The sequence below is a fragment of the Anolis sagrei genome, chromosome 1, assembly GCF_037176765.1.
Source record: "Anolis sagrei isolate rAnoSag1 chromosome 1, rAnoSag1.mat, whole genome shotgun sequence".
NCBI lineage: Eukaryota > Metazoa > Chordata > Lepidosauria > Squamata > Dactyloidae > Anolis > Anolis sagrei.
In genome coordinates this window covers 329,979,112-330,004,157 of record NC_090021.1, presented here as the reverse complement: position 1 = coordinate 330,004,157, position 25,046 = coordinate 329,979,112, and the positions used below count along the sequence as shown (strand labels likewise).

Here is a 25,046-nt window from a genome sequence, read left to right as displayed (position 1 = left end):
CTGTATCAGTACTGTTTCGGACAGACCAACATTAGCCTGCACATGGAGCATGCTGTTGAATGTATATGTTTTTCTCTTTCATTTTGATTTTTTATCCCCTTCAAATCTTTCTCACCCTTTTCTTAAAAGTTCTAAACAACAAAGCAAAAGAAGAGAAGCAGCAGTTGCATTGGTATAATCTACTACAAACTTGAATGCTATATTTTTATACTGTATACTGAGATTAATTTTTTGTTACCATTTAGGTAGATTTGCCGGTGGCTGGCTCGTTTGTTGTAGTTTGAGTAGAGAACAAGTGAAGATAAGAGATCCATGTGCACATTACCAAACTCTATTTTGAATTCTGAGCATCCCTTGCCCAGAATTCCAAAATCCAAAATACTCCAAAATCAAAACATGTCCACATTGGTGACTGAAATAGTAATGCCTTTGTGCTTTGGTAGTTCAGTGTACACACACTTTGTTTCATATACAAAATTATTAAAATATAGATTGAAATTACCATCAGAATATAAGATATAGAATCATAGAATCAAAGAGTTGGAAGAGACCTCATGGGCCATCCAGACCAACCCCCTGCCAAGAAGCAGGAATATTGCATTCAAATCACCCCTGACAGATGGCCATCCAGCCTCTATTTAAAAGCTTCCAAAGAAGGAGCCTCCACCACACTCTGGGGCAGAGAGTTCCACTGCTGAATGGCTGTCACAGTCAGGAAGTTCTTCCTCATGTTCAGATGGAATCTCCTTTCTTGTAGTTTGAAGCCATTGTTCCACGTCCTAATCTCCATGGAAGCAGTAAACAAGCTTGTTCCCTCCTCCCTGTGACTTCCTCTCACAAATTTATACATGGCTAACATATCTCCTCTCAGTCTTCTTTTCTTCAGGCTAAACATGCCCAGCTCCTTAAGCCACTCCTCATAGGGCTTGTTCTCCAGACACTTGATCATTTTAGTCGCCCTCCTGTGGACACATTCCAGCTTGTCAATATCTCTCTTGAATTGTGGTGCCCAGAATTGGACACAATATTCCAGGTGTGGTCTAACCAAAGACCACATTACTTCCCTAGATCTAGATGCTATGCTCCGATTGATGCCGCCACATCACATTTTTGGCTCATGTTTAACTTGTTGTCCACGAGGACTCCAAGATCTTTTTCACACGTACTGCTCTCGAGCCATGAAACATAAATAAAATGTGTGCTTAGACTTGGGTTCCATCTCCAAGATAGCTCATTATGCATTTTTCTATATACAAATGCACATATTCCAAAATCTGAAAATACCCAAAATCCAAAACACTTCTCAATCCAAGCATTTGAAATAAGGAATACTCAATCTGTAGTTCATTTTTGTCAAATTTGGTTGAACTGCCTACTTTTAAGGCAACATTAGTCCTCAGTGACTCTGCTGCTTAATTTATGGCACTGGCGAAGAAACCTATTATTAGCTCTTTATTTACCAGTTTTAACCCAGTCGTTAAATAATTTTTAGAAGTATTATAATAAGAGTTTGCCACTTTCTGAGCTTTTTGTAGTTATGTAAAATTATAGTCATTCTACAACTTTACTAAGTAGGTTTTGCTTGAAAATGAATACATATCTCCCAGTTTAAGGTTGAGAAGGAATTTCCACATCTGTCAAGTTCCTTTCAAATTTGATGACCCTGTCAACATTGTCTTGTGGTCCATTTCCTTCCACTTACCCCATTGAAGCTATAACAGTGCGGAATAGTATATTTATGTTTGCCCATGTTTGAAAAGAAAATGAAAGAAAGTTATATGTTTCAGCATGTTCTGACCACACTCCCAGTTGTTGTGGCTTGGCTTATTTGGTTTTGAGTCATCCAGAACATGGACTATGTCTGTTCCACTCGGATCTCTGAAGGATTTCCCTTGATGTCTGCAACTCAGCATTGCTCTCCCCTCTGGCAGGGAAAGTATGTTCTCAGGCTTGAGCAGTACGTGATGGTGGGAGAACCTTTTGTTCGAACCTGGGTCTGGCAGTCATTTATAAAGGGGGGAAGCATGCCAGTCTGGTTCATCAGAACACACGCTTTGCAGAGAGAACATTCCAGGTTCAATCCCTGGTATCTCCAGTTCAAAGGATCAGATAACAGGAGGTGGGAAAGGCCTTGAATAGTTGATGCCCATCAATAGAAGTACTGTCCTAGTTGGAGAAACAGCCTGAGCTGATATAAAGATAGCTTTCTGTGGTGAAAGGGATTGGCTGGTAAAGGGAGACGAACTGTCTCAATATCTATTTATATCATTTAACAATAGTGGCAAATTCAAAGAATTAAGGGGCCAGAGTCCACAAGTCGCCTGCATTCACCATAGGCTCATTTCTCCCTTCTACAGGTTTCTCAGCTAGTATCACATTTGTCAGTCAATTAAGTCATATTCCAGCATTACAACACATATGTGGTTTTAGTCATAGAATCATAGAGTTGAAAGAGACCTCATGGGCCATCCAGTCCAACCCCCTGCCAAGAAGCAGGAATATTGCATTCAAAGCACTCCTGACAGATGGCCATCCAGCCTCTGTTTAAAAGCTTCCAAAGAAGGAGCCTCCACCAGTCATATTTGAGAGAAGCTATATACAAGTAAGATGCAAGTGTTGATGCTGAGTGTATCCTCCACCATAATTCACCTCATTTGTCCTACGTATTTGAGTCAGAACCTGGTTTAAACAAACATGCCTGTCATTCTACATAGTTTATGTCTGAGATTGCTCTGTATCTTGGATAGAGAAAGTAGAATGGATCTTGAGGCAGAGTCTATTGTTTCCATCTGAACTGTCTAGAAAGAATAGATGGTGCATACTGTATTATTCTTTATCCAAACATTTAATTTTGTAGAACAGAATAAAAGCTGGATATTGTCTACTTTGATACTGGCTCATCTTTCAATGCCTTGAAACATGTGATTGAAATGGATTTAACTGTAATTGCTACCACTTGATGTACACAAGAAAAATAACTATATGAAGATCCCAGGTATATTTATTGTAGTACAGAAGTAAACAAAAACAAATCTAGCAGTTAATGGCTGTGAAAATAATAGTTTCCTTTTGACTTGGCAAGCCTAAATAAGCAATCTACTGCTTCCAAAACTCCAGGTAAGTAGTAGAGAGAATCCAGGGCTATGGCAGTCCTGAGTCAGGGGGTCTCAGATTAAATACAGTGTTCCCTCACTTATGGTGGGGGTTCTGTTCCAGGACAACCCGCGATAAGTGAAAATCCACAAAGTAGGGACAGCATATTAATTTTTAATGTTTATACATTATTTAATATATTTTATATATTCTTTGCTTACCTGCATTTCCTTACTCGCCTCCCAGCCCATCCCAAGTCCACCTGCCTGCCTCCTTGGTCTCCACAGACCCTGGCAGAGCCTCCGGAGCCACGAAGGCAGCAGCAGGCCAGGGATGCAGGCCTCAGGCCACCACACTTCCGGGGTCTGTGGAGGCCAGGGAGGGAAGCCTTCCTTGCCGCGCCTCAGGCTGCTGAACTTCCGGGCTCCCTGGCCTCCACTGGACATAAATATTTTATATTTTAATTAATATTTTCAAAAATCCGCAAATCAGTGAGTCCGCTAAAAGCGAACCGCAAAGTAGCGAGGGAGCACTGTACACATATTTCTGGATAGCTCCAAAGTTTGTTGATGAGCATATTTAAGCAAACAACATCATGAAGACCTATCAGAATAGGTGTGGGAGAAAATTGCATGCTCATCAGGATTATTTTTTTTAAGTCCCAAATTGTTGTTGTTGTTGTGTTATTATTATTATTATTATTAACTTTATTTATACCCTGTTTTTCTCCCTGTGGGGACTCAAGGCGGCTAATAATCCCAGACAAATTTAGAAAGTGCAATACAAAAAATAAAAAAAAATTAAATATGGAATTAATCATTACAAGATGGAAAGAAATGACTCAACTTCACATAAAGAAGACTGTCTATCAAAACTCAAGTGACTACTGAGTAGAGAGGTCAAATCAATCAAATCAAAATATTTATTTCGGTCATTGACCAGCACAGGAAAAAGTGTCACATTTCCAAACAAACCTGGCATGCTTGGTACATTAAAAATATAAATATAACTACTAAAACACAATATGGGTGAGGGAGCAGAAGGGAAGGGGAAACAGGGTAAAAACATACAATGCCCAGATCCATCACCAGTTTGCAGATTCAGGGAAGAAGATTACCGGACACACAGTTGACTTTTGGAACTAGTCATTCCCTGGCGGACTCTGCATGCTGCTGCACAGAACCTCGCAACACTGTAGGTTGTAGCTGAATTAGCATCTGCAAGTAGCAGGGAGGTATAAAATTGTCCCGAATGGCCTGGGTGCTTGTCTATGAGAGGTAAGATAAGCCTGGCACGGATATCCCTGTAGAACGGGCACTGAAGGAGCACATGTTCTATTGTTTCTACATGACCCGAGTCACAGGGGCAGAGCCTCTCTGGGAAAGGGATCTTCCGGTAGCGGCCTTCAAGTACAGAGTAGAGAGGTCATTAGTTAAAAAAGCAGCCAAGAAGCTAATGGTTTCTCTGAAGGACCTAGAGAGATCCACAGCTGAGAAACAGTTCATCAGGAAACTTTTGGAGAGTGCCACACAACTGGGCTTTTTGACAAATTGGCAAGAAGGAAGCCATTACTCAAACAAAACCATACGAAATCCTGTTGGGAATTGGCAAAAGGACATGTTGGAGACACAGCAAATATGTGGGAAAATGTTCTGTGGTCTGATGAGACCAAAACTGAACTTTCTGATCTTGGCTACAAACACTATGTGTGATGGAAAGCTGACAGTGCACATTATCCTGAAAATACCATCCCTACACTGAAGTGTGGTGGAAGCAGCATCATGTTGTGGGGTTATTTTTTGTGACAGGGACTGTGAAATTGGTCTGGATTAACGTTATGATGAATGTTTCCATACACAGGACCATACTTGAATAAAATTGTTTCAGTTTGAAGGATATAATGGACTGGGGTAGAAGTTCGCTTTCTCAAAGGAAAACAACTCTGTAAGTTCACAACCAAATAACATCAGAGGGATTTAAAAAGAAGAGCCTGGATGTCGCAGAAAGGTCTTATCAAAGCTCAGAGGATCTTAATCCATTTGAGAATCTGGGGCAAGACTTAAAACTTACTCCATGCCAAGAGCACCCATCCTACCTAACAGAACAGGGCATACTTTCTGTATCCAGATTTGCCCAAGAAGAGGCACAATTGTAATTTGCTGCCCAGGTTGTGTCTCGCAAGTATTGACATGGGTGATGATGGTGAATACTTAGTCTCCACCATGTGACAGTTTGCTTTTCTGCACTTAACATTTGTGCCACATTTAAAAATGTGTGTGGAGTATCTTGTGTACTTCAAATGGTAACAATGCAAATTACTGTAAATCTATTTGAATTCCAAGTTGTAACACGAGAAACTAAGGACAAATCAAAGGGTGTGTGTGGGTGAATACTTCTGCTAGGCACAGTATGTGTTGGCACCAGCCATATCGCCAAACTGGGATGGATTGGGGTCAAACAAATACCTAGAGCAGAGAGAGAGCAGTAACGCAAGAGGCAAATACTGTGGAATCACAGAAGATGGCCCTCTGAGCCTCTGGTTTCTGAGAAACAGAGGAATACAGCAGATATTGAAGCTTTATAACTGATAGTAATATGGAGGATTCTTCCTTGACACATGCTCAGTTCAGAATCTCCAGCTGAAATATCCCCTGAAGTTAGCTGTTCAATCTCTTTTTGAAGTCACCCAGAGAAAGAGATCCCATCACATCTCTTGACAATTATTTCTATTGCTGGACACCTATTACTGCCAATTACACCTATTTCTTCTTAATGTTTAATTGAAAGCTACCTCCTGTAACTTCGAACCGCTAGACCTGGTCCTACTATTGAAAGCAGCAGAGAACAGGCTTGCACCTCCTTATTAGGACAGCCCATGAGTTCATTCATGTTACGTTCTCTTCAAAAAGCTGAACATGTTGAGTTCCTTCAAACTTTACCCATATGTTTTATTTCCCATACCTCTTATTCTTGTTGCCTTTCTTCAAACCTGCTCCAATTTGTCTATATCATTCTTAAAATAAAGTGCCAAGAACTGAACACAATATTCCAGATGAAGCATGACAAGAGCAGAATATTATTTCCCTTGGCTTAGACACTATGTTCCTTTTATTGCAGGCTAAAATAGCATTTGCCTTCTTGCTACAACATCACATTGCTGGGTCATGTTCAACTTATGATCAGCAATAATTTCAGAGTCCCCTTGACATGTGTTACTCTTGAGGCATATCTCCCTCACCCTATATCTGTACTCTGATCCGTTTCTGGTGATATGACTGGATGGACAGAGCAAGTGACTGGGAAGCAACAGTAGTTAAGACAGTGAAGCAACAGTGGTGCTATTTAGGGAGTGGTTCCTCAAGCACATTTTATGTAACAGACCCCTCACACTTGATCCAACTGTCTGTGATAAAAATGTGTGCAATATGTATACATACCACACATATTTTATAAGTTGAATATCACTTATCCAAATTGCTTGGGATCAGAAATGTTTTGGATTTGGGATTTTTTAGGTTTGGAATACTTGTATTTGCATTCATGTAGATAATGAGATATTGTGGAAGTGGAACCCAATTCTAAAGGCAAAATTTATTTATGTAATTTTATGCAAGGTGTCTTTTTTAAAAAAAAAAACGGCACAGAATTAAGGTTGTGTGCATTGAGCGATCCCTAAGCAAAAGATGTTGCTATGGACATCCGTGTGGACATTTTTGGATTTTGAAATTCTAGATAAAGTTGCTTAATCTGTACAATTGGTAAAAATGCAAGTAAAATAATTACCAATAGTTGTACAATATACATACATACTCCTTTTGGTCTCCAGTATTCATTTTTGTTTTGAGTGTGGTTAGCCATGCCTAGCTTAAGGGGCAAAATAGAGGCCCTCCCCATCCTAGGCTGAATGAAGGTGAACCAAAGAAGTTTTGGCACAGAGCCGGATATGTCATGGTTCCTTAGCTATTTTGCTGCAGCAGGAAAGTGGGAGGTAAATCTATAAATGGCATCAAGCAGCTTTATGAATTTGTGGGTGTGCATTGTATGTTTTACCTCCTCAGACTCTTAATATAATTTAGATCAGCAGGCTTGATGCTCTTTTTTTCAATGTCACAGCTTACCTTCTTTGTTATCCCATGGGGAAAGAGAAGACTCGTTTCTGTGTGTGGATTTTTTCTGCCATACATTTGGAGATGTGGTTGTGATGGTGAGGAAACACTCATAGGAATTGAAAAGTACAAAAAATAGTTCCTTTCTGTGGAAGTATTGACGGCTGAGATTTGAAAAGATAGAACTAGAGGAAATAGGCAGTTTGAAGCTTGAGACTATCAGTAAAAGATGCTAACAACTCTTACTCTATGCCATGAGCTCCACACAAAAGCAACCCAAAGTCTTTGGAGGTATTGTCAGGGATCAGCTTGTGCTGGTGCAGCTTGAATGGATAATATACAGTGACACTGAACAAATAATTCAAAAGGCTAAGCAGATAGCAAAAGGATAGTAGCTGCACTAGATGTTGAAATACCTCCTTTAAAAACTTCTGTGAACTGCTTTGGCTGGATATTACCTGCTAATAATAATTTCCTTCCTGAAACATTTCTTTTGTCATCTCCAGAATAACCCCCCCCCCCCCCCCCCGGATCTTATATTTACAATGAGTTTTGAAAATCATCAAACCTACTAAGAGTGAATTCAGTCTTATTTAGGCATTTTAACTACTTTATGTCACTACTCAAGGAATTGGAATGTTGATGGCATATACCATAGCTCCCTTCATGCGCAGACTAACAGTCTGAAATGGAGAGCCTGTTATCTATGTAGAGGCATCATACAAGAATTTGAATGGTAGAAAAATAGTATTCAGAATCCATTGAGAGCCTTCACACAGAAAGGTGGTTCTCTACTTCAGATATGCTTTGTACATAAGAATTATAGCTATGCAAGCCTAAAGATGTGAATGTAGTTCTTGTGTACAATTAGACAGAAAGGGGAACTGGTTGAGTGGATAGGAATGGTCAAGGCATTCTGAAAATAACACATAATTCTAATATGCTTAAAGAAAGCAGTTGTAAGACCGTTATTGGAAAAGTTCTTCTCGGATTCCATTAATCTGGACAATTTCCAGGGTTCCATTTCTTGGAAAGGGTCTGAAGCGTGTGGTGGCCTTCCAGCTCTAAGGGTTCCTAGATGAGATGGATGTAGATTTGGTGTTAGGTCTGGCAACGGGATGACTATTGTAGTCTTAGGGCACAATCTACAACAAGAAGTGATAAGTGGAGATATGCCTTTATTGGTTATACTGAATCTCTCAGTGGTTTTCAGTACCATCCACCATGGTATTCTTGCAAGTCACTTTGCTGTGATGTGAGCTGGAAGCATTATTTAAGTGTGGCTCTATACTTGTCTGAAGAGGCAAACCAAGACAGTGATGCTGAGAATGTTGTATTTGACCCCTGAGCTTTTTCACTCATTCAGTTTGACACATGTATGATCTCACTATGAGAGATTGTCCGGAGTTTGGTGCTCTAGTGCTGTCAACCCAGTGGCACAGTGGGTTAAACCCTTGCGCCAACAGGACTGCTGACCAAAACATTGGCGGTACGAATCCCGTCTGTCAGCTGCAGCTTCTCATGCCAGGGATATGAGAGAAGCCTGGGCAACATCCTTACAGACAGCCAATTCTCTCATACCAGGAACAACTGACACAAGATTAGATGGATGGATGGATGGATGCGCACATTACATCTAACTCTTTTACTCCTTTCCATTTAATTCCAAGGAAGATATTTTGGTTATAAATCGATACCTGCTGTTAGTAAGGGAATTGATAATGAAGAACAAAATTCAGTTGAATGCAGACAAAATAGAGGTGCTCTTGGTCAGCTCAAATGCAGATCAGAGAATAAGGATTCATTTTGTACAGGATGGGATTATACTCTTCCTAAAACTGCAGGTTTGCAATTTTGGGTGTGTTTCTGGATCCCATTCTGAGCCTGGGAGCTCTGTGGTGGCCAGCAGTGAATTTACACAGGAAAAACTTGAGTTCCAGCTGCTCCTGTTCTTAGAGGCTTCAATCTAGCCTCTGTGACATGTGTTTTAGTTATATCCTGTTTGGATAACACTAATATGCTCTAAGTGGTGCTGTCTTTAAAATATTTGGAAACGTCAGCTAGTTAAAAAGAGCTACAACAAGACTGCTAGTTGGGTTAGTTATAAGGAGTTATAGGGAAACATACGGATATATTAATTTTGTGTTTAGACTTGTGGCCCCATCTTCAAAATATTATTCATTATGTATATGTGAGTATTACAAAATCCAAAATATGAAACATTTCTGGTCCCAAGCATTTGAGATAAGGCAGTGGTTCTCAACCTGTGGATCCCCATATGTTTTGGCCTTCAACTCCAAGAAATCCTAACAGCTGGTAAACTGGCTGGAATTTCTGAGAGTTGTAGGCCAAAACACCCGGGGACCCACAGGTTGAGAACTACTGAGATAAGGGATACTCAGTCTATATTTTCATTTGCTTTGTATGCGATCTCCCTGCTTCTTGGCAGGGGGTTGGACTGGATGGCCCACAAGGTCTCTTCCAACTCCATGATTCTGTGATTCTATGCTTTTTGTAAACCACTTTAAGGTCTGGGCGGGAAAGCAAGAGACGGACAGATAGAAGGATTCCCTGCTTACATCAGTTAGTATAGGGCTTCTGATATCTCTTTTGAAATAGCTTCTCCCACTTTGTTGACTTTAGCCCTAATCTCCTAGTTTGTTTCATAGAGAACCTCTTTCATCCATAGAAGTTACCTAGATATTCACTAGAATGACATTGGCCTTTTCAGTTGCAGAATCACACTGTTGGCTCATATTAGGCTCGTGGTTGATTAAGATTCCTTTAATAGAATCTTAGAGTTGGGCAGGACCTCTAAAGGCCATCGAGTTGAACCCCCTTCATTCGGTTTTCATGCAGGGAAAGCACAATCAGAGCACCCCCGACAGGTGGCCATCCAGCCTTAATAATATTAATATTAATAGAGTCAGAAGGGACCTCTAAAGACCACCTAGTCCAAGGAACTTCTGCCTTCATGCAACAAAAGCACAACCAAAATTCCCTCAACAGATGGCCACCCAGACTCAACAACAACAACAACAGAATTGAAAGAGACCACATGGGCCATCTAGTGCAACCTCCTTCTGCCTTCATGCAGCAAAAGCACAATCAAGGCACCCCTGACAGATAGCCATCCAGCCTCAAGAACAAGAACAACAACAGAGTTGGAAGAGACCACATGGGCCATCTAGTCCATCCCCTTTCTGCCTTCATGCAGCCTTCATGCAGCAAAAGCACAAGTAAAGCATCTCTTGACCCTGACGTTGCCTTTGCCTCTACTACCTCCTCCTCTGCTGTATCCACAGCGTACTCCTCTTAGGAGTAGGGTAGGAGAAAGAAAAAAAAGGCTCGATTCCTCTTGGTGTCCTGGGCATTAATCTACTGTTATGAATCGTAATGTAAATATCTGATGTGCAGGATGTATTTTCATTCACTTGACACAAATATTCGATACGCCCAAATTTGAATACTGGTGGGGTTGGTGGGGGGAACTGATTTTGTCATTTGGGAGTTGTAGTTGTTGGGATTTATAGTTCACCTACAATCAAAGAGCATTCTGAACTCCGCCAATGATCTGTTTCCCTACAGAAGTAGTTGTACATTTTTGTCGTATGTGGGCCATTGCAGGTGGATTCCCATTAAATATAGAGATGCACATTTGGTTGTACATCTGACATTTTGGCTTATTTAAGCAACACTGTCATTTAACTTAAAGGTTACATTGCAGAGTTAATGCATAACTCTGAAGGGCAGGATTTGTGCTATGCAGCTGCAGGGTAGGATTTAAGCCATTGTGATAAACTATGAAATTATAGACTTCTAGAGAGTGATATTTTCGGCTGCCCTGGAGATGAGGATGCAGAACAGTGGCTTCAAACTACAGGAAAGGAAATTCCATCTGAACATTAGGAAGAACTTCCTAACTGTGAGAATTGTTCAGCAGTGGAATTCTCTGCCTCGGAGTGTGATGGTAGCACCTTCTTTGGAGGCTTTTAAGCAGAGGCTGGATGGCCATCAGTTGGTGATGCTTTGAATGCGATTTCCCTGCTTCTTGGCAGAATGAGGTTGGACTGGATGGCCCATGAGGTCTCTTCCAACTCAAGGATTTGATGATTCTATGATATCTGAGGTCACAAAGAGTCAGAAGTGACTGAACGAATAAACAGCAATGATATCCGAAAGTAAGCTGAAGTGCAAGTTGAAAACAAAAATCAACTAATAGTTATAGAATCATAGAATCAAAGAGTTGGAAGAGACCTCATGGGCCATCCAGTCCAACCCCCTGCCAAGAAGCAGGAATATTGCATTCAAATCACCCCTGACAGATGGCCATCCAGCCTCTGTTTAAAAGTTGAGCTCTTACTGGGTTTTTTTTTTCCGTGGGGGAGGGGGGGGGAGAACCAAAGTAAAACTTGAGATACTGGTGCTTAATAATTGATAACAAGTCTGGTTTTGTGTACAGCTTCACTAAGTTTCTTTTCCCTCACTCCTTTGTATTTGCTTGTAATTGCTCACAAGAGAGCTTGCTTTGCTGGATTTACTTTGGAGCAAATCTATTTTTTTTATTTTTCTTCTTTTGATTTCTTAAATCACAGGAGTGGAGGGCAGAGAACTAATAGGCAGAAATTTTGTTGAGTTAACCGCTGCATTTCCCTCTTCTTTCAATGAAAAGTTCTGAGTGTAGATCTAATGAGGGAGGGGGGAAAGGCTGTGGCATTTGGCTCAAGCAACAGTACCCATTTGATGTTTCCAGTGAAATCTAGGTTGCAGGTCAGCTTTGTGCAGGAGAGTCCTCAGGCATAGAGCTATAGGTTTGCCTTTTAAAAGGACAAAATTATAACTTGGGAAAAGGAAAAACCCTTCAATCCTTAACTTCCCACGGATTTTTAGCAGAAGCCATTTGCCTGATGGGCAGCAACTGAACTGATTATATGTTTTATGTGAACTGTGAATATTTGGAGGTGAGCAGGGGCTGGCTGCTTCTTCCTGTCCATCCACAAAATTAATTTATTTGTGGGTTTTGTAATTGGAGCAGAGAAAATATGGCAAGAAAGTTTATGTTGACATGCTGGCTCCTTTTAGCAGCTTTAAGGGCAGGATGGTACACCAGAGTTTGCCTCTTTTTTTTCTCTGTGTCATTTTGCAAGATGTGTTTTCTGACATCCTTTCCAATATTTCAGTTAATGATTTCAAATTATAATTCTAAAACTTATAGAGAATTGGCAAAATATCTGTGTTTACATTCATACATGAATTCCAAAAGTCCAAGATGAATGTGTGAACTTCTACTTGTATTTGTCTGCCTACTGTTTCAGCCCACACACCTCCTTACTTGTTTTTTTTTTCCCAGTAGTACATCAGCTAAGGCTCCCTATGGCATTCAGCTTTCAATTTCGGAGAGGTCTCTTGATTTTCACATGTTCACAAAAGTTACAATTGTCAACATGAACATGCTGGTCTTGACATTCACCAGAGTTTGCTCTCTCTTTCTTTTTGTGTCTCTCTCCGCCTGGGTGCACCATATTATTAGCTCTGCCAAGTCTAAAAGAGTTGCATTCATCTGTGGGAAGAATTTGCTAGACCCTGAGACATTTGTTGTAATTTTTGTACATCCTGAAGACCGAAACAGTTTGTTTTCAATACCAGTCAGAAAGGCAATAGCCTCGTATTTGGAACATGGGAGTAGAACAGCCATGAGTCTTCTATGTGCAATCTGCAGTTTTGTTTTACAGGAGTGGGAAAATTGGGAATTGTGCTCATGCAGTTCTACAAATTCTGCATGCCAATGTAACTCATTTTATTATAATGTTCCAATGAGATGAATGAGCTATAGCCTTAAAGTTGAACTGGCATTCATGTGTGGAGCAATTTAGGCTAATAATCTTGAGAATTGTCCAAGTGCTTGAGGAAAAATGGGGGACCCACCAAAAACTCATTATTTGCAGGTTTCTTGGAAAGTGATGAGGCACTTAGTGGTTTATAGCTAATGAAGGGTTTGAATCAGTGGAAAACTTCTGCTCATGCAAGTCGGGGTCTCCAGATTTCACTGGCTTCACTTACCAACTGGAGTTCCCTGGGTTATATTCTGTGCTGTTCTGGTGACACCCTCAAACAGAAGGGATTTTTTAGGTGTGCACGCGGCTAAAGTACATAATGAACATGTGGGAATCTGGGGGAAATGATATGCTGTGCCCCATCTTTCATAATAGAAGTTCCTTCTGCTAGCATTTAGTACAGTGGTTCACAACCTTCCTCATGTTGCAACCCCTTAATAAAGCTCTTCATGTTGTGGTGACCCCCAACCATACAATTATTTTGGTTGCTACTTCATAACTAAAATTTTGCTACTGTTATGAATCGTAATATAAACATCTGATATGCAGGATGAATTTTCATTCACTGGACCAAATTTGGCACAAATATTCAATTTGCCCAAATTTGAATACTGGTGGGGTTGGTGGGGGGAACTGATTTTGTCATTTGGGAGTTGTAGTTGTTGGGATTTATAGTTCACCTACAATCAAAGAGCATTCTGAACTCCACCAATGATTGTATTGAACCAAACTTGGCACACAGAACTCCTGTGACCAAGATAAAATACTGGAAGGGTTTGGTGGGCATCGCCTTGAGTTTTTGGAGTTGTAGTTCACCTACATCCAGAGAGCACTATGGATTCAAACAATGATGGATCTGGACCAAACTTGGCACGAATACTCAATATGCCCAAATGTGAACACAGATGGAATTTGGGGGAAATAGACCTTGACATTTGGGAATTGTAGTTGGTGGGATCTATAGTTCACTTACAACCAGAGAGCATTCTGAACCCCACCAATGATAGAATTGGGCCAAAATTCCCACACAAAACCCCCATGACCAACAGAAAATACTGTGTTTTCTGATGGTCTTTAGTGACTCTCACGACCTTCAGTTTGGGAAATGCTGATTTACTATTTTTAGTACAACCTACTGTGGATTTTAATGGTTTCTACGACTGGTAAATAATCATTCAGTTGTTCTTTTGGATTTTGTGCATGAAAAAAACATATTTTAAATTAAGATTATTCTCTTCAGGATAGTTTGATCCTTTTATAAATATGGTTTAACTACTTAATTAAAAGTACCCCCCCCCCTTTTTTTTTCTTTATTGTACAGGTGAATGTCTACGTCTTGGGCAAAACGTTTCTTCTGCTGGCCAGAGAGCTCTGCATAAATGCTCCAGCTATAGGTACTTTTTAATAAGAGTTGGCTTTCGGTACGTGGGTATACTTGCGCCATGATTTTCACAGCATCTTTTCAACGTTAATACATTTACATAATACAAGTTAGCATGTCATTTGAAAGGCATTTCGAAATTAACTGTAGAGGCACCCAGAGATGAAGACAGCTAATTAAGACACAGAGGGAATTCATACAGAATTTCTTTTAAAAAAACATGTTATGTGAGAAATATAAAGATCCCTCTTCAAATTACTGTTGACTTTTATATTAGGTTTGAATAAATGAATGTGTTGCCTCAAAGGATAAAATCGTTGCATAGAAATTGGATAGCACTGGAACAAATAATATTCTGAAACAACTCAAGAGTTTAAGTCTGAGTTGGATCAAGGCTTTAATCATAGATAATTTTAAGTGCAATTGATTTCAGGGCATATTGGCTCTGCTGGGAAAAGCATAATGAGCAAACCTAGCTCAACCCTATCAATATATACTTCATACTCTTATCTATCATAGGGATTAGTTTTTTGTCCCTTGGTGAATGCTGCAAGAGTTGTAGTAAGTGAGCCACCTGCACTAAAAGCCTTGGGCAGCACTCTTGGTTTGAATCTCCCGATCTATGACCTGAAGTTTAGTCCATAGCCTATCTACTTGGAACTAGGTAAACACTTTCCGATTGGAAGACATACAACTACATTAAAGAGATGTGTTTACTCTCAGCAAAAGGTCAGCGTTTTTACAGTCTTTGTTGCTAAGGGCTGTGCTTCACCAACAATCTTGGGAAAAGCAATGTAAACCTTGACAATGTCAATTATATTTCACTTGTAGAGCAACTTGTTGATAGGACCTGTATCACTGGGAGTGTACACTAGGGGCAGAAGAGGGTCAAGGCAAAGATGAACTTCCATTGTGAAAATATCTTTCAATGCTGTCATTATCGGTCATGGTAGTAATGCTTCTAAAGGTGATATCACCTCTGACATGCCATTAAAAGCAATAGCACTGTCTTGTGCCTGTCTCTTGCAATATATGCATTGTGGCAAATATCATACTATGACTGAATATTGTCTTGTTATTTTGATATGGGCTGCTATTGGTGAAAAACATTCAGTCTTTAGATAATGAGCAAATTTTATACACATTTGTTTTACAGCAGTGGTTGAAGTCCAAAACCTCTGGATGTTTTGGATTTTAACTCCCAAAAATCCCAGCCAGCTTACCAGCTGTTAGGGACTGTGGGAACTTTTTTTTGTAATTACGTTGCTGTTGTTTATTGTTTGCATTTTCGGTTTTATTTTATGTAATTGTTGCCTGGGCTTGGCCTCATAGGGAGATGGTGGCAGGGTATAAATAAACATTATTATTATTATTATTATTATTATTATTAAGTCCAAAATACCCGGAGGCTCAAAGTTTGGGAACCACTGTTTTACAGGCTCTTTCATCAACATTAATCAAGACACTTAAGCATCTAAAACATGCCTGGTGACTGATTTATGACATTTGCATAATAAATACTGTAATTATTACCCATCTGGGGAGGTCATAGCACAGATGAAATTTGAACCTGGGATCTTTTGGCTGACACTGCCATTTATGCCAGTTATTTCCAAATGCTAGCCTGTTTTGCATGTTGGAATCCATGATTGCTTTAATGCTATTATGTCCCAAACTTATTTGTGATAGACTCAGAGATTGGCTAACACTACTCCATTATAGTTAACTTTTATGGGATATTGTTATATGACTCTTTGAAAATGATCAAGACTAGGTGGGTGTCAGGCATCTCAAATCCTTGTGTCCTCTCTTTTGTGATGATCTTGCAATCTGGCTTTGAATGAATTGGTAAAATGGGGCATAGGATTTAAAGATCTATTTTGGTCACTGTATTTTTCATTCAGAATGCTACATCCCCATTTGTTTGCTCCTTCCAGTTACAAAACTGTGTCATGGAGGAACATTTGGGAGGGCGGGGAATATAAATTCACTTCCCTTCAGGGTCAAGGAAGCGACTGTATGTTTGGCTGCCGGTATACTTCTGGTTTATCTTTACTTCATCTGTTAGCCAATTAACTGCATCTTGCTCAAGAATAAGAACAATCAGTTGAAATTAGACATTCCTTGAATCATTAGAAACTGGGAAGTGTGTTATACTTATCTCCCTGCCTCCTAGCATGGTTATTTATGAGTGAAGAGAGAGAGATAATAATTGCACCTCACTGCTCCCAGAGGTTGAAAATGCCTCGAGGCACATACTGTTATTTATGACACTTTACATGCCAGTCAATTCATTGATTAACAGTCCTGAGGGAAGTTTTGTAATATTTAGATAGATACCAAACCGGTTTGGACAGTCTTTTCTGGCAACTAGCACTTTCAAATGTACTTGCTTTCTACTTGCATTAATGGCACGATCATATACTTGTTTACTCAAATGCTGTGTTGAAAGTAGCAGACTGTAGTAGTGACATTAGGCTGAATAGCAGCCTAACATTACCTTTTGCTTCATAATTTGAAAATAAGATGTGTTTGGATTGTGATAGAAGTTTTGTGAAGTGCATATGATCTTGGAACTGAGTGGTGAAACATACTACACCAATAGAAACAATGGCCTGCTTGCAGTTATTACCCCTTTTGCAGTAACAACTCCTATGAATAGAGATGTGAAAGAAAATATTAGTGAAATAGCTTCTCTTGGGAGAAGAAAATGTCAGAATTTGAGTAACACAGAACTCCTAAAATTATATACTAGTGGAAGGTTCTGTGTATTGTATTCTGTTAGGTTGCCATGTCAAGGAAAACTGGGCTTCTAGAACAGGTATGGGCAAACTTTGGTCCTCCAGGTGTTTTGGACTTCATTCCTTACAGCCTCAGCCTCTTTCCTTAAGCAGCTGTGGGGGGAAAGGAAGGGGCCTGAGGCTGTTAGGAATTGTGGAAGTTGAAGTTTGCCCATGGCTCTGTTACTTTGCCCCTTATTCAGTGAACACAAGACGAGAACAGCTGACAAAAACTGTCCAGCTAACTCTAATACCTTTGTAAATAAAGCACAAGGGTTTTTGATTTTTTTGTAGGATAATCCTTGCCCAGTGGTTTGGAGATTTCGTCATTACCCATATCCAAATAACTAAAAGCATATACATCACCCTGTCTGCAAACACAAATGCAAAAACAAGTGATAAACGTATTGGTAATCAACAACAGGTGGCGCAGTGGGTTAAACTGCTGAGCTGCTGAAGGTTGGCGGTTCAAATCCAGGGAGCAAGGTGAGCTCCCACTGTTAGGCCCAGCTTTTGCCAACCTAGCAATTCGAAAACATGCGAATGTGAGTAGATCAATACGTACCGCTTCTGCGGGAAGGTAACAGCACTCCATGCAGTCATGCAGGCCACATGACCTTAGAGGTGTCTATGGACAACACCAGCTCTTTGTCTTTGAAATTGAGATGAGCCCCAACCCCCCCAGAGTTGGACATGACTAGACTTAGTGTCAGGGGAAACCTTTAGCTTTACTAATCAACAACAGACAAGTATTTAGGACAAGTAAAAATGTTTTATATTCAACAGATTCTCAAACCGCTCTACTTTAGAACATTCTGTTTGAGTTCAGCTGCAGTCTGTCAGTTAGTCATCTATATACAAAATAAATGCACACCATGTGCAGTTTTTAAAATGTTCTCTTCTGCTGCATGTTGCAGTTTAATAATTAAGTCAAATAGCTTATGAATAAATAAAATAAGATTAAATTCAAGAGCATTCCTTCACTTAGTTTGATAGTCAGGTGGTCAAAGTAAGTAGGTGGGTAAGTAGCGTCACATTCCATACTGCGCTGGAACCTTTGAAGTCAAATCAAAGCATCCCAAATGTGTGGAGCCAGTCAGTCCTAGACTATAACAACCAACCTAAGTGAAATGCATCATGCATAGAAAATGAGTTCTGGTATCTGTCCGCCTTGAACACCTGTCCCATTGGTGCTGTCTGAAGAACACTGGAACTGGAAGGTCACTTTTCCACATTGTACTTCAGTCATCCCCTCCTGTCCAAAATAACTGAGTTCGTTGCCATCCAGAATGGCACTTACATTGTAAAAGGTGTCTTGCTCCACCTGCACAGGATGCTCAAACCATACTGAGAAAGTGTTACTAGATCCATCAGAGGTAAACTTTGTCAGGTTCTGAGCCAGGACAGCTCCTAGCCGCTTCAGTTCGATTTTGACACTGTATTCGGCTTTTCCGCAGCTCGACCCGTACAATCCCAGTCCGGCGATAAATATCCTTTTATCTACAGCAAACTGGATGCTGTCGCAACGGCCTCGGTATCTCCATTGATTGCTGCGATATGCAGAGGATTGGAACCGGTGGCACCTTTGCGGGACAAGTCCTTTCCTCTTTGTCAGCGGGAATTCTAACTTAGGCTTGTTGGCAGCGGTGTACCATAAGAAAATGTTGTGTCGTTCCTCAAGGGTTAGGATGTCGGATTGCGCGGCTCCGTCGGCAAACTCTTCCAAAGTCATGGTCGGAATCCGCACCAAGTATAAAGCTTTGCCCAATACATTCCGCTTGTTCCTCGGCGTAATTGGCAGCCCTTGTCTCTTACATTCAGCCTCGGCCCAGTTCAGGACCGCCTCGAACACAACAACCTCCTTCGTGTTCAGTGCTTCCCGTGTCACAATGATCTCTAGCGTCTGTTGATCTATCTCGCAGAAGCCCTCCGATTTGAGTGCCATTTCAGCTTGGGCATCAATGACTTCCCAGCAGCGCTGCGTCAGCTCTGGCTCCTCAAAGAGTCTGCTCTGAGACAGGAGGACACAGGCATTCTTGGCCTCTAAACTCGTCTCCAGAAAATTGACGCATGCTTTTGCTAAGGCTGGGACAATATATTTCTTGGCTGCATACAGAGTCGCAAGCACTGTGTCTGCTTCCAGGTCAATTTCATCACTGTACATGTACCTAGTAAAAGTAGTAGAAAAAAATAGCCATTTAGAGACAGAAAGACGTTGACAATTTCAACAGAAAGGAGGAAAACATGAAAATGAACAAAATCTACCAGTATTTGAAAAACTCTAAAATCAGGACAGTAAATAAAGAGCAACACTCAGAAAACGGGAATTCCAGACAAGAATCAATCAGGGCCAACCAACACCTCCCAACAAAGGATCCCCTAGGCAACTACCAGCCAGGATTTGAAGCTGCAAGGCCATTCAATGCTAATCAAGGTGGCCAGTTGCAACATTCACACTTGCCTCAAGTAGACAAGAGTTCTTTCTCCCATCCTGGACATTCCAGATATATAACCCTCACTTGCTAACAGGCCCCACAAACTCTGAGGATGCCTGCCATAGATGTGGACAAAACATCAGGAGAAAATACTTCTGGAACATGGCCATACAGCCCCGAAAACTCATAGCAACCCAGTGATTCCGGCCATGAAAGCCTTTGACAACACGTTGTTGACTTAGTTTTACATAGAGCAATTTCAGCATCACTGTTAAAGGCCATTAAACATACATATGAATCTTGCAAAACGAACACATTATTAAAAAACAGAGCATCGTTTAGAGCATGCAATTTCTCTGTGCTATTTTTACGACGACTTACTTTAATAAGATCAGAAAGGCTGCAGGTTCCACATCTGGTATGTGGATTTCAGATTTGACCTCTGCGAGATCTCCGTAAAACATGGCATAGAAGACTGAGCTGCCAACTGCCAAAACGTACTGCATTAAAACAGACAAGAAGCCCACGTTAGCCAAGTTGGAAAGAATTAAAACTGAATCCACTTTGAGTAGTCTTCTCTCCCTGCCCTTCCCATTCTGCTATGCAGACATGGGCAAACTTGGGCCCTCCAATTCCTTGTGGGAAATGGAGTCCAAAACACATGGAGGGCTGAAATTTGCCCATGCCTGGTTCAGAATCTCAGGAGCATTTAATTTTGTTGTACAATGTACAATAAAGTTATTCTATTATTATTATTATTATTATTATTATTATTATTATTATTATTTTATCAAGGCTAATTTCAAATATTTCATTACATTGGGGAAAATAAGCACATTTCCTTTTTTCAGTAAACACTACCTTTAGCGGAATCCAATGTTAGATTCCAAATCTACATTTGCAAGTAAAACTGTTTTAATTGTCTGTCAAGCAAAGATTATCTAAGGAAACACTGAAGCCAGGAAGGAAGCATGTTTTCATGCGCATCTGTAGACATTCCTGAAATCCGGTGACTGTAAGGGAAAGACTTTGACAAAAAAAGGTAAAGGTTTCCCCTTGACATTAAGTCCAGTTGTGTCTGTCTCTGGGGGATGGTGCTCATCTCCATTTCTAAGCCCAAGAGCCGGCGTTTTCCCTAGACACCTCCAAGGTCATGTGGCCAGCATGACTACATGGAGCACCATTATTACATTCCTACCTATTGATCTACTCACATTTGCATGTTTTCGAACTAGGTTGACAGAAGCTGGGGCTAGCAGTGGGAGCCCACCCCACTCCCTGGATTTGAAGTGCTGACCTTTCAGTCAGCAAGTTCAGCAGCTGATTGTAAATCCATTTTTTGGGTTACAGGATTTAGAAAATTGAGGTGTGCTTTAAATTTGATGATGCATCAAGACTCGAGTAAATACGGTGTGGCAATCATTCTGGAATGACTTTGTGCAGTTCATCAATACAGTTAAGGAATATGACAATACAGTAAGGGAAATGCTAAGTTGGCAGTAGCTGGAGCTAACAGCAGGAGCTCACCCTGCTCCCTGGATTAAAATCTCCAACCTTTCAGTCAGTAAATTCAGCAGCTTAGCACTTTAACCCGCTGTGCCATGAGACTAAATTGCCTCCCCAAAATAGGATGCACATTTAGATTCAAGTAATATGGTAAATCCATTGTTGGGCTTCAGGATTTAGAAAATCGAGATGCGCTTTAAATTTGACAGTGCATCAAAGACTCGAGTTAATACGGGATGCCAATAATCCTGAAATGGCTTCCTGCAGTTTGACAATACTGTATGGCATTCGGGAATAGAGTAGGGGAGCTGGGAATACAGTAAGGGGGTTCAGGACTACAGTTGGGGGATTTGGGACTACAGTAGGGGGGTTCAATAATACAATAAAGGGGTTCAGGAATACAGTAAGGACTTTGGGAATACAGTAAGGGGGTTCGGGACTAAAGTAGGGGGGTTTAAGACTATAGTAGAGGGATTCGATAATACAGTAAAGGGTTCAGGAATACAGTAGGGAGGTTTGGGACTACAGTAGGGGGGTTGGGACTACAGTAGAGGGGTTCAATAATACAGTAGAGGGGGTTGATAATACAGTAGAGGTGTTCCATAATACAGTAAGGGGTTCAGGAATACAGTAAGGGGGTTGGTAGTACACTAGGGGGGTTCAATAATAGAGTAAGGGGTTCAGGAATACAGTAAGGGGTTCGGGATTACAGTAAGGGGGTTCTGGACTACAGTAAGGGGGTTTGGGAATACAGTAAGGGAGTTCGGGACTACAGTAGGGAGGTTTGATAATACAGTAAGGGGTTCGGGACTACAGTAGAGGGGTTCGATAATACAGTAAAGGGTTCAGGAATACAGTAAGGGGTTCAGGACTACAGTAGGGGGGTTTGATAATACAGTAGAGGGGTTTGATAATAGAGTAAGGGGTTCAGGACTACAGTAGTGGGGTTCAATACTACAGTAAGGGGTTCAGGACTACAGTAGGGGGTTCGGGGCTACAGTAGAGGGGTTCGGAATTACAGTAGAGGGGTATGATAATACAGTAAAGGGTTGGGAGTATAGTAAGGGGTTCGGTAATACAGTGGGGGGGGGTTGATAATACAGTAAAGGGTTCGATAATACAATAGGGGAGTTTGGGAGTACAGTAGGGGGGGTTGATAATACAGTAAAGGGTTCAGGAATACAGTAAGAGGTTTGATAATACAATAGGGGGTTTGAGACTACAGTAAGGGGGTTGAGAATAAAATAAGGGGTTTGAGACTACAGTAAGGGGTTCGAGACTGAGACTACAGCAAGGGAAACGCAGACCCACGCAGAACCCCACCAACCTTATGAGCGGGAACTTTCTTGGCGGCCCCCACGGGCCCCACGATAAAATGCACGTCGGCCATGAGTTCGTTGTTGAACATGAGGGCGTTTCTGGAAGTTGAGAAGGAGACGTGGTTACGAAAAAAGAACAGAAAAAAAAGATATACACAGCAGCAAATTGAAGGATTGCCTGAAGTCTCTCTCTCCCTTTGCAGAAGAGGCCTTGGAAGCTTTCCAGCTGCCACTGCAGTGGTGGCTTTTCGGCTTGGTTATGGAAGGCTAGTGCAGCAAGGGAATGGGGTGTTTTGGGGTGCAACTCCCCCCATTCCTCACAGCCTCAGGCCCCTTCCTTTTCCCCCTCAGAGGGGGAAAAGGAAGGGGCCTGAGGCTGTGAGGAATGGGGGGAGTTGCACCCCAAAACAGTCCCAGGGAGAGGGTGGTGCAGCCTTTCTCTTACCTCTCCCGGAGCGTGGGGTGGAAGGACTGCCAGTTGGCGCTCTCCACGTTGTTGTTGTTGAGATTGGGCAGGGCCGGGAGGGCTGGGGGCGGCGGGAGGGCGCTCTGCGGGAGAGGGAGGGCGGCCTTCTTGTTGCTGCTCCCGCTGCTGTTGTGGCTGTGGTTGGCGCTGCTGCTGTTGCTGCTGCTGTTGTTCCCGTTGGCGAGGAGGGCTTGTTGGTTGGCGCTGGCCGGGTAAAGTTCCGCAGCCATCTTCTTCTGGAGGAGGAGGAGGGCTAAGGGCGCCTGGCTCTCATCGCGGTTGTCGAATCCCTCTGGCGATTTCCCAGGCCGGTCTGGCAGGAGGCCCCGGGCGCCCTTCTTCCGGGAGGACTTCTTGAAGGTCTCTGGAAGCAGAAGAAAGAAAGTCAGACACTTCATGATCCCACCATGGTGCATCCGGGGCGGGAGATTGCTTCCCCTCTTCCTTTTTCCAAAAATATTCCAAAATCTCAGTGTTTTGCTTCCTGGTGGAGGCGCAGCTCAGTCACCATCCTCTCTCACCTTCTTTTCCTTTAGTTTGTATGATTTGGAAAGGCTCAATAATCCTTGGATGGAGGAAAAAATGCCCAGCTTCCTCTCCTCCTTGATGAACTTCTGCCAAGCTTCTGTTGTGATGGAAACAATACTAAGTCCTTGCAAAAGCTGGAAAGGCAAGCTTCTCTTGTGATGGAAATAATACTAAGTCCTTGCAAAAGATGGAAAGGCAACCTCTCTCTCTCTCTCTCTCTCTCTCTCTCTGTGTCTCTCTCTCTTTCCCGGGCTCTCCTCTCCTCTCCCAGCTCCTTCCTTCCTCCTCTGCTGCTGCTGCCTCAAATAAGAACCCAAGCAGCAGCAGCAGAGCGCGCGTCATCACCTCCTCGTCCAATGGCGAGCCCGAAGGGGCGGGCCCTGCTCCCTGCTGCCCTTTTCCTCCCCCCTCCCTCCTTCCAAGACAATATGTCATTCTTCTCCGTCCCACTTCCGCCAAATCGCCAGCAGCAGCAGCAGCAGCAACAACAGAACCTCCCAGCGCGTCGTCGGCGGCTCAGCCAATAGCAAAGCGGAGGGGGCGGGGTCTCTCTTCTCCCTCTCTACAATAGCAAAGAGAAGGGGCGGGGTCTATTTCCCCCTCTCCAATACCAAAGCAGAGGGGGCGGAGCCTCTTCCTTCAATAGCAAAGAGAAGGGGCGGGGGCTATCTTCTCCCTCTACAATAGCAATGCGAATAGGCGGGGCCTCTTCCCCCTCTCTCCAATAGCAAAGCAGAGGGGGCGGAGCCTCTTCAATAGCAAAGAGAAGGGGCGGGGCCTGTCTTCCACCTTCCCTCAATAGCAAAGCAAAGGGGGCGGGGTCTCTTTCCCCCTCTCCAATAGCAAAGCAGAGGGGGCGGAGCCTCTTCCTTCAATAGCAAAGAAAAAGGGCGGGGCCTCTCTTCCACCTTCCCTCAATAGCAAAGTAAAGGGGGCGGGGCGTCTCTTCCCTCCAATAGCAAAGCAGAGGGGGCGGAGCCTCCTCAATAGCAAAGAGAAGGGGCGGGCCTCTCTTCTCCCTCTACAATAGCAATGCGAATAGGTGGGGTCTCTTCCCCTTCTCTCCAATAGCAAAGCAGAGGGGGCGGAGCCTCTTCCTTCAATAGCAAAGAAAAGGGCGGGGCCTCTTCTTCCTCCCTTCAATAGCAATGAGAAGGGGCGGGGCTTCTCTTATCCTCTTATTCCGCCCTTCAATAGCAAAGAGATGGGGCGGGGCTTCTCTTATCCTCTTATCCCTCCCTTCAATAGCAAAGAGAAGGGGTGGGTCTACCTCCCTACTATAGCAAAGTGGAGGGGGCGGGGCCTCTTCCCTACAAGAGCAAAGCAAAGAGGCGGGGTCTCTTTCCCCCTCTCTCCAATAGCAAAGCAGAGGGGGCGGGGTCTCTCCCTACCTACAATAGCAAAGCGGAGATGCCTCTTCTCCCTCTCTACAATAGCTGAGAAGGGGCGGGGTCTCTTTCCCCCTCCCTCCAATAGCAAAGCGGAGGGGGCGGAGGCTCTCTTCTCCCTCCCTTCAATAGCAAAGAGAAGGGGCGGGGCCTCTCTCCCTCCATAGAATCAAAGAGTTGGAAGAGACCTCATGGGCCATCCAGTCTAAC

General features: G+C 42.3%; 2 protein-coding genes across 6 annotated transcripts in view; one reads left to right on the top strand and one right to left on the bottom strand.

The window, feature by feature from the left end:
- The window catches only part of BRF1 (BRF1 RNA polymerase III transcription initiation factor subunit), a 287,868-nt gene that overhangs the window by 82,615 nt on the left and 180,207 nt on the right, over positions 1-25,046 (top strand). For 3 of the 4 annotated variants that reach the window (XM_060754423.2, XM_060754432.2, XM_060754444.2), the window contains one exon: positions 14,355-14,427. In XM_060754423.2, the coding sequence (XP_060610406.2) occupies positions 14,355-14,427 (73 nt within the window). Of the gene's footprint in view, positions 1-14,354; positions 14,455-25,046 lie in introns of those variants that run through there. The other variant, XM_060754454.2, reaches the window with a different exon arrangement.
- On the bottom strand, positions 17,947-23,740 carry BTBD6 (BTB domain containing 6). Of its 2 annotated transcripts, XM_060754412.2 has the most exons (5): positions 23,442-23,565; positions 22,900-23,284; positions 22,463-22,553; positions 20,011-20,129; positions 17,947-19,362 (listed from the first exon to the last, which is right to left on the bottom strand). In XM_060754412.2, exons 2-5 carry the CDS (start codon positions 23,148-23,150, stop codon positions 18,330-18,332), a joined length of 1,494 nt encoding a protein of 497 aa, XP_060610395.2. In that variant the 5' UTR covers positions 23,151-23,284; positions 23,442-23,565; the 3' UTR covers positions 17,947-18,329. The 2 variants fall into 2 exon arrangements, with proteins under 2 accessions (XP_060610395.2, XP_060610386.2); XM_060754403.2 differs by having other exon boundaries at positions 22,900-23,740.

Excerpts from the sequence above, each read along its gene's own strand:
- BTBD6 (XM_060754403.2), bottom strand. The coding sequence starts at position 23,336 with ATGCACCATGGTGGGATCATGAAGTGTCTGACTTTCTTTCTTCTGCTT. Across the intron at positions 20,130-22,462 it reads AGAAAGTTCCCGCTCATAAG|TACGTTTTGGCAGTTGGCAG; the intron begins GTTGGTGGGGTT and ends GTTTTAATGCAG. Across the intron at positions 19,363-20,010 it reads GCCTTTCTGATCTTATTAAA|GTACATGTACAGTGATGAAA; the intron begins GTAAGTCGTCGT and ends TACTTTTACTAG.